Here is an 18,802-nt window from a genome sequence, read left to right as displayed (position 1 = left end):
GCTTCCCCTGGGTCCTACTGTCCCTGGCTCCTGTCATCCTTGACAGGCAGCCAGGAGAAAATAATTAAATTTTCTAAATGTTATAGGGGCCCTGTGGGCTGGATAGAATGGCCTAGCGGGCTGGATCTGGCCCCCGGGCCATATTTTGCCCACCTCGAGCTATACCAAAATACCCTTGAGGGGGAACACATTCTCCACTGGCCAGAAGAAAACCCCTCTGCCGCTGACACGGACCCACGCTACCTCCACTGGTGACCATGCTAAACAAACAGCCGGTGGCTCACAAACCCATCGATGACGAGGAGCATGCTATTTTGCAGCAACCTGCAATGGTGCCTGGCTGCTCTGCAGCTCGCAGAGTTGCTGCTCAAAAGTAGCAACAGGGCTTTCATCAAGAACTTGCAGACTCGCCATTTCCCCTCGGCAAAGGGACAAAGGCACGAAGTGACGCTTCCTGCCACTTGGATCTGTGCGGCACAGATCAAGCCCTATGTAAAGGTCACTTATTTCTGTTCCAGCGCAAATGTCTTGAATAGTGGCTGTCTGACCCAAACCACACATTGACATGTGCTGACGTCAGGCTGGGAATCAGTTTAGTGCCTATTGCAGGGCAAACTCTGCTTGCTGGCGAGAACGCTGCAGGTACAGAAATACAGACACGTCTTGTATCCCTCCCACAACTGTCGACTGGCTCAGTACCGATTTTTATCATAAGCAACCTTCCTTTAAAACCTGAGCAATGCATTACTGATTTATCAAATTAACAATGATAACGCCTGCAAGGGGGAACTGGAAGGCCCAATAATCATGAGCTCGCTCTCTCTGCCGGTGCAGGATTCTTCTTCCCTGCAGTACATTCATTGTTTCATTATCCAGTCTCATGTTATATATACCAAGCAGAGGCATTTCCCTGGAGAAAAGGTCATGCAGGCTATTATTTCTCAATTTCAGGCCCCTTCCTGCCATTCTTTTTAATTTACCCCAATGATGCCCTGCTACTGCCCTTTTTAATAAATTCAGCTTTTTCACTGGTGATCACTGTCTTCAAAAACATTTGTAGTCACTTCATGTCCCCCCAGAGCTGTCCCTCAATCACCTACTTTAAATCTTTCCACACCAGGCAACCCTTTTGTCCCCATCAATCTTTTCTGTTCTTCTCTCCAATTTGTCAGTGTCACTCCGGTAATAAGGTGAACTGATCATCGCGCAGGTACAGAGAGCGACTATTAAAACCTTCCTCTCCAATATGATGCTTCAGCATGCGCAAGCCTTATTTTGCATTAGCCCTTTAGCTACCGTTAGGCATAGAAACTAACCTCCACATTTGCAGAATACTAGCATCACCCCTTATTTCTTTTGTCCCTGCTGAGATCCTTTGAATGCATTTTCCCCCAGAGAAAGGAACCTACCTTTTCTCCTTTTTCTCCTCCTCCATATGCTCCTCTGGCCTAGAAATGAGAGGGGAAATGGTCAATTTAATACACTATAGTGTTATTTTTCACCTCTTTCTTCAAGGATCTCAAAGCATATTAGGAACATTAATTAATTCATCTAAAAAAATCAGGGGAAAATTATTATGGCGTGATGAGGCTATCGATGCGCACTCGGTCCTTTCCAGGTTGAAGTGCATAAAACAATGACACTGCTTTCAAGAGAGTATAACCCAAGGTATTTGTCCCTATAAGGGGAAAGGTCTATTCCTATAGATTCACTGGGAGGATCTGTGCCGGATTAACAAAAAATATAAGGAGAGAGAAATTACCCCCCCCCCCCCCTTTCCCAGAGCAATTTATGTGACACAAGAGAACAGGACCCCAGGAACAAAACCAGGTGGCTACTTTAGTAGGTGGCTCATATACTTTCAGGGTGACAGTATTTGACTTTAGTTCAAACTTGTTACACCCGCTCAGTGGCACTGCACCTACCCAGGGGCAGAGAGGTCAAGGACTATCTCCCTTCCCCTTGTGTGTGACCCTCACTAAAACCTCCCAGGTGGATGCTTAACTGCATTCAGCAGTCAATAAGATGATTCACACATACTAATTAAAAACCAGTAGGGGGTCAGCTATGATGTGGAGGCAGTGAATCACAACCCACAGACAACTGCATCAGCTGAACACTGCAAAAGTGAAATTTAGCCCCAGCCACAGGCCCAGCATGGACCCACAAAGCGCACAAAATTGTAAAAAGGATGCTAAACACAGGGATTACTATACCATCTCACACTGTAGAGCCATCCAGCCTCTAATACTTCTGTCCTTACCAACTCTCCTTTTTCTCCTTTTTGGCCAGGAAGCCCTCGGCTGCCACTTTCTCCCTTGAAAAGAGGAAAATAGTATTAGCACGACAACACCAAAAACACATTTCTTTGATGGAAAATGCACCCACATTTCTTGTCAACAGCCCACAACTTCAGAGCTGTCACATGTTACGGTCTCTGTGCTAAATGTTTCAGTAAAATAAAAAATGTGTGTTTATTGCTGTGATACACAGACTGTCTAGAAATACCGAAGCATACACCTCCTGACCCCTCAACTTGCAGTTAGCAACAAAGGGTGCTACTGCAGTCAGAAGGACCATGTGGTTATTGCTTTATTTAACTTAAATTGGAACGCGGGTATATTTTAGGCACCATTCTTCATTTTTAAAGACAGAGAGAATCTTTGAAGAAACTTTGTCAAGGAGAAGAGACCTTTCCTATGGGGACCAAGGAAAGCAAAAGCCAGACGAAGTAAAGAAGACCGGTACACCACAAAGGAAAAAAAAATCTTTTTTCTAGTTTCTTAATTTTTTTTTTTAAAGGAATATTTTAATTAAAGCTGATGAAAAACGTTTTCTTGCAACAAAAAAAAGTCTCTACCAGTTCTGGAGCTACAGTTGGTGTACATAGGGTTTATTTTTCACCTCTTGAACACAGAAGGGGAAAGGGCTCTAATGAGGGGGAAAGAACTTTAATGACCTTTATATCATGCATAATGCATAGATAATTTACATAATGCAAATGGCGCTTTTTTTTTTTTGGCTTTACATAATATAAATGATCATTTGCATCATCACAGAGCCTCACAGGAGGTGAGAGGCTTCATACCAGCTATGAACTGCCTGCCCAGAGGAGTTTTCCATCTATTGACTCCTCCTTGAAATCTTATGAAATATGAACTTTCATTTCTACCCAGGAGAACTTTTACAATCTCTTCTCCAATGCCTGATGAAGGGTGTTTGTGCCCAAAAGCTTGCAATTAAAGAAGTTTTTTTGCAAAAATCTTGTTGGTCTAATAAAAGATATCATCTCTACTACAAGTCCTGATTGCCTAATGATCTTCCTGTACTTTTATCCCATCCCTACTGGGCAGGGGCTGATTCAGCCTCTGCACAACTCAAAACAATTTTAAGCCTACTCTCACCCCTGCTGACTTCCAGCACTTCCTTGGAAGATCTTATACCAGTAAGAGGCTGCTGGAGAGGACTGCGTCCCATCCATGCATCTTCCACCCAGCATATATCCTTGCAGAAAGCACCCTAGAGCTGCTGTGCTGAGATCCCTGCCTATCATATTGATCAATGAGCCTCATTGCTTCCTTATACCACCCCGATGCCTGTATACATTTGTTATCTCCTACTCAGATTAAAAACTCCTCAGGGTAGGGGCTGTGTCCTTGCTCTGTGTGTGCATACAGAGTCCAGCACAAAGTGGCCGCCACGCTAAAAGCAATGCAGTGTTGCAGATGCTCCCACATTAAACACAGACTCCCTCTGAGCACGGCTTACTCATGAATTCATGATGGTAAATTCAATTTGTTCTTGTCAACACGTGTAACCACGGTGTTTTGAGCTGCCACTGCTTGCTGAGCCCCTTGACAGGAGCAGGCACTGCTTTTTGATGGAGACGATCTTTGTAAGGCCACAGAGACCAGCTGATGGTTTCGCTGTTTAATCTGATTATTGTTACAGAAGAAAAAGACACTCCCAGAATGAACACGAAGGGCATCGTGACAGCTTGTTGTCAAAGAAATTCAAGCCGGAAGAGCAGGTAAATTAACTGACTGCACAAAAAGGGTCACAACACTGTCTCTGCCAGGTTGTGGTTACAATAAAACACAGCTCCTTTCCCTTTTGGGGATGACAATAATTATATTTATCATTCCTCCAGCACTTCTGATAGGCATGCTTTCTTTAGCACCGTGATACTGTGTACACATGCTGTACAAAGGCTGGTAGGCCACAGCAGAGCTGCAATACAGAGAAGAGAGTAAGCTGCAGAATATAAAAATGACCTTGGCCATAAGGCCATAAAGCAAATTATTGGAAGTGTAGGGAGCAGAGCTGAGGCCTCCTGATGACAAACCTGATGCTGTAGCCAAGGCTGCTTCTGACCAGGTGTGCAAAACAAGCTGTACAAAAAAAAGGCTATATTCACCATTGCACTCTGTAGCAAATGAATGATATTCCACGTTCACCCTCTTTCTTCCAAGTCTATTTCCAGCTCCACTTTCTGCAGCACCATTTTTGCTGCATCTCCTTCCAAAGCATGTCTGGTGTGTCACACGGTATTACCCTCAGCTTGACAGCAGAGAGAGAGGACTGAGGCAGAAAAACTTGTCTGCAAGGGCATTTTCCCTTTCTCTAATCACAGGGAGCCCTTCTGTCTTGCCCTGGGTTACGAGATTTAAATTGGAAAACTACAGGAGCTTGTTATTTTCCTACACTGGATTTTTGCTCGGTTGCATGCCACATTCACATGACAACGCCACAATCCTGACAGCTACGGGGCCTTCCTCAGTAGCAATGTCGAAAAGCCCTTTAGTCCATCCATACGCACTTCTGACAACTTCGGTAAGGACTGAATATCTGTACTGAAGGGCAAACCTAGGCCCCGGTCACTCACAGTTGGACAGCACGCTGCATGGAGAGATGTGCCACAGCCCCACGCCGTGATCCAGTCCCAACCCCTCCCCTGCTCCCTCCTATTCTGGGGACAGAGCAAGATCCTTCCCCTTTTGCGGAGCACCTTCCTCCCCTCTCTGCAGCTGGCCAGCTCCTCTCTAGCCATTAGAAAGGGGGTCTGAGCTGGACTTTCCCTACTCCGCCCACCTGCTTGCAGTACTGCCAGCTTTCCTGACAGTATCAGGAGCACTGTGATCCTTCCCACTTGTTTCTGAGTGCCCCAGCTCCTGGATTCAGGTGATGCTGCTGTTGAAAAAGTCACGGTTTAATTCTCATGGTTGCAGAGAAAAAATTTAACATGCAACTCAAGTGGACCCTAAAAGTTCAGAAACCAGAAGAAAACAGAGACCCCTCCCCACCCCCAGGTCTGGTCCCAGGTCGGGTCTGCAGCAAGCCAGCCCTGGCAGCAACGGCAGGTAAGACAGCACTTGTCCCACCCTCTGTTCCCCTTGTCGCCCCAACCCCCTTGCTCTCAGGTGCTTGGCTTCCCACCCACTACCCTTTCCCCATCCTGCCCAGGGTACCCGTTACACCTCTGATGATAGCAAGTCAAGCTCTCAATATTCATGGCACATGGATGTCATTAAAGGCTCTGTATCCATGTCTTCCTCCCAGCGAGGACGAAGCCTGCTTTGCCCTGTTTGGCACTTGGAGAAGCTGACGCACAGAGAGATCAAATGGTTTGCCACGTTCTGCAAACCAAGCAATCAGCAGAGCTTTGATTGAAACCGAGTCCACAACTGGGCATGGACTCGGCTTGCTGGACCTCTGTGCCATCAACCTGCCTTGGCTTGTACGTGTCGTGGGAAGCCAAGGGATGGCTTTCCATGCTTCAGTGCAAAAGCATTTCAAGCCAATCATTCATCCACAGACTCATTGTTTTGGTCACTTGGGAAGTGAAGTGAACTAGTTGCTAGATAGAGCAAGATATGTGTAACACTGTGCAATACCCTCTTTACACACTGCTGCTAGTACCCAACTGAGCTCAGGTATCTCCACATTGGGCTGCACTGCACAGTGTAGATGGCATGTCCCCCAAACATACACAGCTTGCCGATGGGTAAAGCAACGCGAGCTTTGTGTTTTAAATCACTGTCCTGCTTTTGTGTCCTTCTCGGAACAATTCCACACGGTTCTGGCACGCTGCAAAATAGCCCATCATTACTTAAACTGTCACCCATTAAGAGAGGGAGCTGCTATTTATAGCCACAAAGAAACAAAGGGAGGAATTTGCTGCCAACTTCACTGAGTATAGCTCAAAGTTAACAGGCCCATGTTCATTTACTCGAACAGAAAATATACACCCCCCCTACCCCCCCCAACACACACACACACATGCATGACATTTCTTTGCAAACCCAGAAACATTTTTCTCAGGGTGCTTCAGCAAGCACCTCCAAAAAGCCAGGATCTTTCAGGCCACAAAGCATAAATGACTGCCTCGCTGCTCTCTTTTCTGAACAGAGATTTGCACTTCAACCGTCATTTCTGACGTCTCCTCCCTCCGGTGTTTCAGCTTAACAATCAAATAGGGAAATCAATTTTACACGCAGCCTGAATCATAATTCAAAGGTGCAAAGTTGAACGTCACACGGCTAAGGGACATCCAACTGAGTCAGATTTAGACGCATCGGTGGAAAGCAGAGATGAGCTCTGCAGAAGACTGTGTGGGGAAAAGGCCCAGGTAGAGCACAAGCTAATGTACAGCTCACATTGAAAAGCTAAAGAACAGATGGACTTGAGGCGCTGTGTGCATTTTCAGAGGAACTCTTTGCTAGAAGTGTGACCTAAATTTAACATCCTACGATGACTCAAATGGTCTTGCCAAGGAAAATGGATTACAGTGCTCCATTTCCCTCCCATTCTCATAAAGTTCATGGAACGTGACTAACGGTAATAACATCACCCAAGGTGCATTGCAGATATTGCACAGCATTCCTAGAAAAAAGTCAGTAATAACATCACCCAAGGTGCACTGCAGATACTGCAGAGCGTTCCTGGAAAAGCCTCATCCAGACCTCACCCGTAACACCAGGTACGTGGAAAACTCACATGGAAAAAACCTTTTAGTAGTTCTGCATGCTCTCTACGAATGCCGTAATGAGGTGAAAGGACCCAATGTAACTACTACACTCTGCCATACCCTAGTCCAGACTCAACTGCATCCTCCTCTAGTTTGCCATGACATCAATTAGCTTTTGGTCATCAAACTCATGAGGTGGTGCAGAATTACCCAGCACATCAGCTATTTGTTAATAGACAAATTGAAAAATGCAGTACTGACCTTTTGACCTTGAGGACCTTCGGGGCCAAATGGACCCCTCTCACCCTAAGGAGAAAAGAAGGGCTTTAGGAGACGGCACATTTCATTACATCAGAACAGTGACTGGCCCAATCCAACATCCATCAAGCTTCATGGAAAGAGCCCCACTGATTTCAGGGGGAAATACATTATAAACGACATGCTCTCAAGGCTTGAGCAATGGCACATTAATACAAGAACAGCAAGAACTAAAAAGACTGCAGCTGTGCTAACCCCTTGAAGGCACCTTTTGTCCGAGATGACATGAGCAAGCACCGCTCCACTGGATCCGAGGGGATTTTTTTTTCCCCATTACAGATGACATTTGCCCCCAAAACCTTCCCTATCCCTGCTCTCTGAAACCCAGACTTCAATGGGGTAGTAAAAAACAGCAGCTTTATTTTCTACATTGATATGCAGCAGCCACAATCAGGATAAGGGTACCGATAAACACCAGCGAAGAGACCACTCTTTGTCCCAACCAACACAATTGAGGAATAATTAACAAACACCTGGCTTTTATCAGTAGGTGTCAAAGTTTTATATAATCTGTAAAAGATGTATCCTCTTCATGCCCCTGTTAGGTAGAGGGGAATAATTACCCCAATGTCATTGATGGGGAAATGCAGAACAGAGAAGCTCTAGACTGCCCAGTGCCACACAAGTACTTCGTGGTGGAAGAGGGAGCTGCACACTTCCAGTGCTCATATCACTGGACCACTCTTACTTGACGCCATCAATCTACACTTTTATCCTGTCTGGCACTGCAGATCAAGCACCAAGTGTTTGACAGCACCCCCTCCTCTACTGACCATGCTATTCAACCCAAAAAGTAGCAGACGTTCCCAATGGAGAGTGCCCCGACACTCACCTTCTCTCCAGCAGGACAAGAACAGTTGAGGGTCTTTATGTGACCGATTTGTTCGCTGCCAACAGTGGGTCTGACTTCAGGGGGTGGTGCCTCCGTAATAACCGTCACCTGGCACTAAATCCAAAGAGCCCATGTTATTATCAGGTCTTTGCTTTAGAAAGCGCATTTGCCTTTTGCCCACTTTTCAGAAGCCAAACTGGCATTTATTTGGGCACGTAGCTTAGTGTCATGGGGGTCAAAAGGTTCAACAGATTTTTATTGTCTTTCCTAGTAACATTATTTTTTTTAACTAACTGAATAGTACCTGATTTGATGCTGAAATCCTGTTCAGCAAACAGCGGCCGAACAGCGGCTATAGCAGCAAGAAGCTCTGAAAACTTCCCCACCTTTTCTTCTTTTTGCAATGCAGACATCTGTCGACAGGGAACTGAACTGAGACTAACTAGCAACTTCTGCTGCTCTAGCTCTTCCCCTATAGCGGCAGTAGGAAACGTTGAATATTTTTACATTGAGTTCTTATTCTGCGCTCAGCACTTGGACACTTCAGCGTTTTCTGTTTCCCCATGACAGCTCGACAGAGAACAGACAGGGACTAGGAGACTTTTAATTTTTTATACTTCTTTCTCCTCTTTTTTGTTCTTCTTCATTTATGATGAACTCTTCCCTACGTTATGGGACTGGTACAGTTTCCGTTTGATTTGCTGTCATTATAAAATCATAAACTTACACTGGTGCATCCCCTTATTGGAATAAAAAAATGCAACTAAGAGAGAGGGAGACTGTGTGTGTGTTAAAGGAGCAACACCAAAAAAAACCCAAAGCCAACTCACTGGTCCAGAGGGAATGTCACAGCAGGTTTCCAACTCAGCATGTCGAGAATCACAGTAAATCACCATGCGCTGTAGATCAAACTAGAAAACAAAATACAACAATAAGCCCAAGGACTGTGAATTATTGATGATAAGTTGTCCTAGTGCTCTGATACAAGGAATAAAATAAGGGGCTAGATCTATAATGGCTCTAGGGATTCTACAGCCACTACTTATTCCCCTCTCTATGAGCAAATAATAAGTTGGCATGGTATAAGAGGTACAAATTAATAAGATTTTTATGATCTGGACTCATTAAAGATCCTTTACAACAGCTTACAAGAGTGAAGAGGTGTATTAACCTCTGTGTCCCAGACAAATTTCTATAAGGAAATAGGCAGACAAGGCTTTTTGGGTGAATCTGGTATTTTTTATTAGACCAAGTTAAATAATATGCACTCTACTCCTGAAAACTTTACTCTGGTTTCATTAGGACATGAGGGTGTTGATTTTTTGTTGTTGTTGTTCTGTGAGGAAAAGCCACAGGAATCACAAAACAATGGGAAATCAGTCCCCTTACATTCAGGAATCAGGCTTGATAGACCTACCTACACCCTTTAGCTAAGATCAAGTATAGCACTAATTTAACTCCTATTAGATTCAATAGCTTGTAAAGTGGGATCTATACCCTGCCTTTCCAGGGGTGAACTTAATGATATATAGGATTTTCTACTGCTAACTACTATACATGAATGCCATATAAAGCCAGATGGAGCCAACATTTTTTTTTCAATACCTAGTTAGGTACTATATAGATCGGGTGCCATTTCAGGGTGATCAGTACCAGTGAGTTTGCACTGGACTTCAACAAAGACAAACTACAACTGTCCAGAAGGATGAAAAGAAGTTCCTGTTTTTAACCCCTTAGTACATGCTTCAACCCCCCCGGCACTGGATGGGATGCTGGTCATTCCCATCCTAGGCAGGGATTCAGTAAGTGGCATGGAATAAGGAAATGGCATAACCTATCTTCCTGCCTTTTACAGCTGGCCAGAGAACCGTGTCCCCAGGTCTCGATCTGCCTACTCAGGACTTACATCGATGGGTACGCTGTCATAAAGCCGTTTGCCAATCACAGTCTTTCCCTGAATGTCGATATTTTCTCTGTCTTCAATAGGGAGCGTCTGCACCAGCTTGCAGTCTATGTAGAGGGAGACGCTCTTGGACTGGATGCTGAGGGCGATCTTATGCCAGTTGCGGTCAAACAGGTCGCTGACTCGGGCGCTTCGAAAGACCACTCTCACGGCATCCTTGGTCAGCCCGATGGCACTGTACTCCACAGCTTTGTTGTCCCCGTCCAGCCGGATAGAAACCTGAGAACCAACAGAAATAGCCCTGCACATGCAAACAAAACTTTGTTCCTTCAACAGTCGTCCTTTCATCTACGCCATATCTCAAAGTGATTGATGGAGTCATTCAGTTAATAACAGTAGAGGGGGAAGGACAGAGATACAAGCAGGGGGCTGGGGGATATACATTCAGATGAGATGTTAAATGAGACGGAGGAAGGACAAGGCAGAGGGATACAGAAAGGCTGAAAGCCATTACATGACACCTGGTAAAAGCCACCTACTCTTGTGATGCAAGAGTAACAAAAAGCCTGGAGCACTGAGTGCCTGGGATCAAACCAATGATGTTTTCAAGCAAGAGAGAAAAAGTCCAATTTAACCCTCTGCTTTACCCTTATCACCCATCAAATGTGAACTCTACTGTTTCATTGTAATCGCCACCCAATCTCGTTCCCTCCATTGCTAAGACCCAACCGCAAGAGATTTCGATCTGTCTTTGGACGGTGGAACAAGCAGTGTGCAGAGCAAACTATGGGATTTAGGAGCAAGCAGATATGAGTTAACCTTTTCAGAAGCATCTCAGTAATTTAGGACCCTCAATCCCTTTTGAAAAAAGACATCCAAATTGTAAACCCACATGACAAACCAGAACCTAGGTGGAACAGAAGGAGGCATCTAATGGGCCGTCCCGAGTCAGGCATCTGGTCCTGGGGTTAAAAAGGTGTTCAAACACCATTCCTGCTTTATGTTTCCAAACGTTTAGCGGTAGGCATCTTAGCACCGAGGTGCTCAGGACTGGCATTTGGAGGACAGGCATATCTCTCTCATTTGCTGCCCCAGGAAGCCAGCTGTCTACCCCCCCGTATCTTTCAATCACCTCCCTAGGAAAAGGCACCTATTTTTTTTAAGTGGGTTGAAGCTTCAATGGAGGCATGCACCACGTCAGCCTGATCGGGGCCGTATATCTTTGGGAGTCTGAGTTCTACCGACTTTGAATGAGGCCTGTAGTCACCTCTGGGAATAGTACTGCAGCGCTTTTGAAAATAATGCTCATGGTCTCTGTTGCTTTTTGCTTTCCAGATCTAACAGGCTCGATTTTTCAGCTCAGCCCACGAGAAAATGGACTCGTGAGTTATTCTACCATAAGAAAACAATGTGCGTATGCTGGGCAAAGAGAATTCCTGTGGCCTGGTGGTAAAAATCCTACACAGGAACAGATAAGTCTATCATGCTTTCTATCTGAGGATCTCGAAGTGCTTCAGATGTCAATGAATTACATTTAAAAAAACCCAGGTTGGAAAAGAAAGCATTGCTAGTCCCACTTCATAAATAGCAAAGCGGAGGCAGAGAAACACTGCTTGACATCTCCAGGGTCAAGCAAGAAGCATATGGTAGAGCCAGGGGTAGAAGCCACCTTTCCTGAGTGCTAGTCTTGTGCTGTAATTACAGAGACCATCTTCCCCCATTCAACACAAGCAGTAACTTTTCTTAAACAGCACTGCCTGAAAACCTTCAAAATTTGGAGTTCAAATCCAAAGTTTTTTTAGGAATGGGGACTTGTTCACAGGGATTTTGCTAGCTTGGCACACCTCCCTGCAGACAGATAACCACCATGGGCCAATGTAAACCAGGGGCCATTTCCAATTCAAAGTGCACTGCAGAGTGATCTGAGCAATGGGCAACCCAAAGGGATTGTTATTAATCCTTTCTGAAGAGATAGCGGGAGTCTAAAGCAACAATTCTGGCTTGTCCAACACGTCTTCTCCGAACCGCTGGAAAGAGTCCCGTACCTGAGGTATCCCGTATTTGTCGATAATCTGCCAAATATACCAGTCCTCTCTCCGGGAAGCTTTCCGGAATTTGAAGGTCGTTACAAAGGCATATTCATCAGGCAGGCCTTGTGGGAAGACATCCCTGGGAGAAAGGGGAAGAGAAAAGGCTTAACAACACAGAGCTGAGACTCCAGCAAAAAAACTCTGCATGTCCTAGCAGGGCTTTTTGAATGGCGTCACACTGTAAATCTGCTTTATCCGGTCACGCGGACGTGTGATACTCCATCCAGCAGCTCATGCCAACCCCATCCTTGAGAAGCCCTTCCCCATTCCTTCGGTGAAAAAAATTATTCATTTGTCATCCTTCTCCTAAGCACAAAACTCCTAGATTTTGCAGATGGCCCCATGCCATGCCAACAGGTTGGGTTGCTGTAGTACACCTCGCCGCCCAGCAAAGCCCACTGCGTGCTTGCCCTGATCTGGTAGCGACCAAAAGCAGGCAGGCCAAAGTGGCACATCCCTGCAGCAGCAGGGAAGGATTTTAAATGTATCTGCGTCCAGATGAGACAGGCATTGCCTCCTGGGAAGCAGATACCCTTCTCTTGCTGATGAGACTGATAAGCTTTCTAAAAACACACACTGCCCAAATGTTTGGTAGGGATTTGCTTGGAGTTTACTTCATTGCCACCAGCCAGTGCCCAGGCTTGCAACAGCAAAGAAGAACAGCCTGACTGAGTCAACCTTGCTACTACATATATGTCACCGCTTGTGGCTACCCAAGGGGTGCTTTGGCAACCAGTGAGAATCCAGAATCCCCATCAGTGCTTAATAGCACAACGTTGAGGAAAGCTGTTCTCATTGCCCTCCAGCTGACGGCATCCACGACTGTGCTGACACACAGAGCAGGAGCCAGGTCTGCAAACTCAGAGGCACTGAAAACTAGAGGCTGCTTCTGAAAAAAAGCAGGGTGCAGTGATTTAAAACAAAACCTGATTCTTTGCACACCTCAGCAATGAGTGAACAGCAACTATGCAAAGCCATTTTCATTTCATGGACAAGCAGTCCTAGACGTACGGCATTTCGAGTTACAACGAATGGCATTTACAACGTTTGCAAATCAACACCCTGTTTTGGCTTTCTAACATCAGTTTGGACTTTACCGCACCTGATCCCACGCCATGCCACACCAGTGAACAAGTTGGCCGTGTCACCCATTTCCCTGGAGAACATCTGTCCAAACTTCCTTGGATACTTTCCTTGAGAAAGCAGACGAGACTCCAGAAAAACCTACAGCCAAGACTCCTGACAAGACTCAAGCCAAGAGCCCTTCAAAAAGTCCAGCAAAGTCACCTCAAAAAAGTCCTTCCAAATCAATATGATTGCTATTTACAAGATAAATACATTATGTAGCTATATTACTCATCTATAATTGATAGAGTATAAAATTCTGGGGTATTTTTGGTGAAAATAGAGTATTGGGCCTTGGTCCAGGAACTAATCCCCCATTTATAACATTATTCCTATGGGAAAATCGGTTCCGAGTTACAGCGTTTCGACCTAAGATGTGGTTTTCAGGAACTGATGGTGTCGTAAATCCGAGGACTGCTTGCAAACCAATCCAACTATTGTGAGTCTGCACTATGTATTGCATGGCTTCAAGATACCAGAACAGATATCATGAGGATTTAAATCCATTGTTGCTGGGTCTCCGAACACACTCGCACCCCTGAGTTTCCAATGGTGGCACTCAGCACCTCGGAAAACCAGGCCAGCCTGAGAGATCAAACTCCAGCTTGCCACAGTAGCCTTCAGCTAGACAGACTCAGGTCCTGCTGCTAACAACTCAGGCAGTTGTTTCCCCCCATTGTCCTGATTCCCCTGGTGCCAGCATCCCACCTCTCTCTTAGTGCATAAAAGAGCCAGACTGCTCCCTCCCCTCCGAGCTGGAGACCCTCACCCTGATGTTTCACACCACCAAATTGTAGCCAAAAAACTTTCCGAATGAAACGCTGCAGACCACGCAGTCTGCGAGGCCACGAAAGAACATCAGAAACCTGGTAGCCACAACCCCGCATCCTTGCAAGAGCGCTGGCACTGCGAAAACCCCCGCAGCCAGGCTCCTAAAATGCTGCCAGCACCAATTGTGCTGGATTCATTCTCACTCGTTCCCCTTCGTGCCAGGCTGCCTTCTTCTCTTGTCACATAGACATCAGCATAGTGTCCCTCAATCTTTTGTCTGAGACAGTTTTTTTCCAGCCTTCGCACCTTTTTGTGGTGTCTCATCCGCAGCCTCTCTCTGTTGAGCTCCTGTTCCTAATGCTCTTTTATTCCCAATTTCCCTGTCTCCCCACCGCGAGCCCTGAACATTGCCTGGTGCCTCTCATGCATTTTCTGACTGCTGCCCTCTATGATCCAGCTAGCTGGAATCACATCTGGAAGCCGGTTAGCTCAAGTAGTGTTAAACCAAGCAGCGTTTCTTCTCCCTCTGCCTTAAGATTGCCACTTGGATACACGGCAGATCGGCAGTACTTACTTTGTCTGGCTGTATTTCCTCCACCCTGTTAGAAGCTCTCAGTTAAAAGCCAATCAATAAGCCACTGAATACTAGCAAAAGGTATCAAGGTAATCACCATGGAGACAGGTGACACTTTCTATACTTATCTAGTGCAGCAATCATAGTATCGTCATGCTTAGGGGTGGTAGGGACCTAAACAGATCATCAGGTCCGACCCCCTGCCCCGGGCAAGAAAGGGTGCTGGGGTCATATGACCCCAGCAATGCCAAGAGCAACATGCTCATCTCTCAAACAGCCCCAACAGGGTCTCAGTTCAGCAACACAGTGACACAGGTGTTGCATCCTAAGTCATGCGCCTCCATCCCATTGAAGTCAATGGGACTTAAGCAAGAGTTTCAAACACATGCTTGAAGTTAACCATCCATTCAAGTGCTCAGCTGAAGCCTGCACTCATAGCTGGATGGTTTCACTTCTGGTCTCTCTGCTAAGACTGTCGACACCGCCCCTTGGGTACCAGTCTGCTAGGGACGAGTCCACCAACTCAGTGCGCAGAGGCTGCTGAACCCTCCAACAGTTGGAGACATCAAAAAATTCCCCCATCCTTTGTCTGCTCCATGCAAGCATTAGCCACATTCCCATCCCTCAGCTTGAACAGACAGACAAGGGGCTGCTCTTTATGAGTTTCCTTTGAAGCCCACATCACTTCAGGTAAGGTAAGCAGGCGAGGGGCACAAGACATTGGGCTGATTTTAGTGCATAGCCGGGCTGTTGTGCTGGCAAGCAACCGAAAGAACCCATACGGTGCTGCCAGACTGAAAGGAAGAGAAGTAAAGAGCACAAGACTAGGCACGTCTACATGAGACATTTACTGCACAGTTGACTAATTACCTCTGCAGTAAATGTCTTGGCGTCCACACGCGCAGGGCTGTTAGGCTGGAGTCAAATAATAAACTCTGCAGCAGGACAGTACATGTAAATACAAGCATTATCCTGATGTGGAGTTTGTTACTCTGCAGCAGCACTCATGTAGATGCTGGAGGGGCTGGCAGGGGTACAGCTGCAGTGCAGGGGCTGCCTGCTAGCTAACCCCACACTGGAGCACCCTCATGCCCCAGCCAGCTCCTCTGCAGCATGTCCAGGCGAGGAAGAGCAGCCCCGGGCTGGCAGGCTGACCCCTGGAGCCCCAGCCAGCCGAGGCTGCTCTGACTTGGCTCAGCATGCTGCAATCCTAGACACATGTGGAAACAAGGTGCCCGGGAAGCAATAAACTCTGGCAAGATAAGTGCCGAGTTTATCGCTGCGCGTTGATATGCTGCGTAGAGATGTCCACTTGTCTGCAGACGCCAACTTGGGTGATAGGAGCTCTGCTAATGGAAGTTAGATAGCTGTCTTTATGTATAGTCTAGGGAACTGGATGCATCTTTAAATATTAAATTCCTTATTAAATAAGTTGGATGAGTGAATAAATAACATTTAAAAAAATAGAAATGATAAGCTCTTTAATTGTATGTATTAATGAATCTAACTTCCCCTCCACTTCTTTTTTCTTAAGGACCTGAAGAACGGGCTGGAAGTGCCAGACAAAGCCTCTGTGCCAACATTAAAAAAACAAAAAAAGGCTCTCTGGATGCCTGGAAGATGTGACAAAAACCGTTGCCGGCATCTTCTGCCTCTGCACCTTTTGTGAAGATGCATCGCCTCATAAACAACGAGCGCTGTCTTTTGGAGCTTTCACGTGAGTCCCTTTTTAAAGCACTGATATCCATCTAATGGCTCGGTTAGGTAGATGGGACTTCAAGGGCTGTGAGTGTTGTCCCCAGCAATGTTTTATTTCCCTGCTTTCACCTGAGGCTGAATTGAGCTGCTGATCCATCCTACAAAGCAGCTGAAACCCTGCTTTGCAGGATGCCCGATTCCTACTGGGAGCTTTCTGCTGGCAGCTTACCCCATAACTCTGACAACACGACTGGTCACGGGAGAGCTCTCCATTCAACTCCACGACGGGAGCATCCCCAGCTGCCCCCGGTTAGTCTAAGAGTTAATTAACCCGAGTTCAAGATCAGGCGAGTCATAACTTCTGTACAAAGAGAAGGACAGACAACAGTCGGGGGACTTCATGGCTCCTCTGTCTTTTCAAGATGCAGTGTTTAAGTTGGCAGGAGAGCCTTCGCACCCTCCATACCCAGACCACAGAGAAAATCATTATGCCGGGTTTTATTTCCTGACGCCAAATATAACTATGGAATAAGGTTGCAGGGAAGGATGTTGCTGTGAGGGGTCCCTCACATTGATTCTCCCACATCATGCCAGTGGGGAGAGGGGGCGCTCGCTTCTCTGCAGAAACTCAGTGCATCCCTTGCAAACCAACAAAAGGCCAAGGCCAGAAATAATGAGACTCCATGGTTCTACACCGGGGTCTGAGACCACATCTGCAAGCCCCCAGAGCTACACAGGCCGATGATCTCCCGCACGGGTTGCAGAAAATGCAGTGCATGCATCCACGGACACAGTGCCACAGAGATTACACGAGGTGGAGAAAGACTTCTGCAAGGATCCATGGACATCTCCCATCCCAGGAAGCAGCAGTCCATTCACGCAAGCCACCCCTTGAATTCTTGCCACGCAGCAACCTCCGCAGGGAGGTCACACATGGGATAAGCAAAGGAGACTTAGTCCAGACGTGCTCTTTAGACATCCAAGTTGAGGCAGGGAAAGAAACCTGAGCCACTCCAGCCACCCTTGCACCCCAGCCCATCCTATGCCCCAGGTCATCAAAGCCCTGAAACATCTGTTTCACTGTAAGCAAGAGCATCGGTCCCACTGAATTCAATATGAGACCACAGCACAAGTGTGATGCTTAATCAGAGCCCTAAGTCTATAAATGAACAAATTACTTCCATCTCCAGGGCCGTTAATCTGCCATGGGGTGATACAACAGCATTTAAAAAAAGATCAAATAAAAAATAATATCTATTAAATATTACATTTAATATTAAATTAAATACCTGCTGGCTATCAACTGGTAGAGGTTACCTGGAGGAAGAAGTACATGCTTTGGCACTATTTATCATTTCAGCTATCTGTTTTATGTACTACAAGGTTTCATTTTATTGAAGCGATGCAATGCTCAAAGGAAAATCTTCCTGAAACTCTGAATATATCTCTAGCTGCTGAAGAAAAATGGTGCATGTGCACATGCACGCACGCACACACACTTTGGATTTGTTTTACCCTAGACCACAGCAGTTTGTAAATTAAAATACAAACAAAGGGTGAAAAGGGTGCGGTGTTTTTCTCTCTTTATTTGTATGCACTGTTAATTGTTTAGAAGGAAAATGTAGTAATTTTAAAGTATATTTCAATGCTGGCTCATACTGGTACATTAAAGATGCAGATACAGCACGAGCAATGGCAATGTAAACCTCTCCCAATCACCATGGCCCAGAATCATGGATGCGTCAAGGCAAATCAATGTGACTGAAATCACCAAATTTATTCAGACTTAAATCATTTTGATTTAAATGATTCATTGCATCTTATTTTATGTTTATAGTTTTTTGTATTATTTTTAAAAGAGATTAATTATTTTTGGTTACTCTCTGCTACACTATATTTGGCTGTTCCTTCCACTAACCAGCAGGATACACAGTGTCTGTGCAAAATTATTTAATCAATTCTATAGCAATGTATTTATTTAAATTTTAATAACTTCATAAATGATGGAAGCAATTTATACATATTCTTCACTTGCAGATCACTGTTCTTTTGGAAAAAGATTGAATGATGCATTTCTTTTTTCATTAGGTATTTTATAATTTGTATTCATGATTTGTGTCAAATTGTATTTGAATGAAACTAGGAATTCAATTAAAAACAACATTGCATTTATTTTTTTCTTTTATTAAATAATATTGCCTTAAGTGTCCAGGATAAATAAGGGGGAGAGTAACTTTATATAGATATATCTTTCATTTTAAGCTGAGTTATTAAAGGAATATTATCTAAAGCATGCAAACCAAACTGGCTATTTCTGGTTACTATGGCCTTCAAGATTTTAAAATTGGTAGATCTCATTCTTTCAAACCTAATTTTCAGTTATCAGTTGGAAGAGGAAATTAAACTTTCATTTTCTTTTCTCAGCTCCTGACTGGTTTCTCAACTTTGCATGAACTAGTCATTGAACTGAGCTAGCTGAATAAACTGAAGTGTAGAAAAAACTTTTCTTTTATGCACCTAGAGG

The 18,802-nt window shown here is 45.3% G+C and overlaps 1 protein-coding gene across 1 annotated transcript in view; it reads right to left on the bottom strand.

The window, feature by feature from the left end:
- Positions 1-18,802, bottom strand: part of COL22A1 (collagen type XXII alpha 1 chain) — a 237,243-nt gene that overhangs the window by 85,736 nt on the left and 132,705 nt on the right. Inside the window, exons 6-12 of the mRNA XM_059723465.1 lie at positions 12,066-12,189; positions 10,024-10,299; positions 8,948-9,028; positions 8,118-8,231; positions 7,229-7,273; positions 2,264-2,317; positions 1,410-1,448 (exon numbers count right to left, since the gene is read on the bottom strand). Of these exons, the coding sequence (XP_059579448.1) occupies positions 1,410-1,448; positions 2,264-2,317; positions 7,229-7,273; positions 8,118-8,231; positions 8,948-9,028; positions 10,024-10,299; positions 12,066-12,189 (733 nt within the window). The remainder of the gene's footprint in view (positions 1-1,409; positions 1,449-2,263; positions 2,318-7,228; positions 7,274-8,117; positions 8,232-8,947; positions 9,029-10,023; positions 10,300-12,065; positions 12,190-18,802) is intronic.

The sequence above is a fragment of the Alligator mississippiensis genome, chromosome 3, assembly GCF_030867095.1.
Source record: "Alligator mississippiensis isolate rAllMis1 chromosome 3, rAllMis1, whole genome shotgun sequence".
NCBI classification, from domain to species: Eukaryota; Metazoa; Chordata; order Crocodylia; family Alligatoridae; genus Alligator; species Alligator mississippiensis.
The sequence above is the reverse complement of the archived record's forward strand: the minus strand, read 5'-3'. Positions and strand labels throughout refer to the sequence as shown.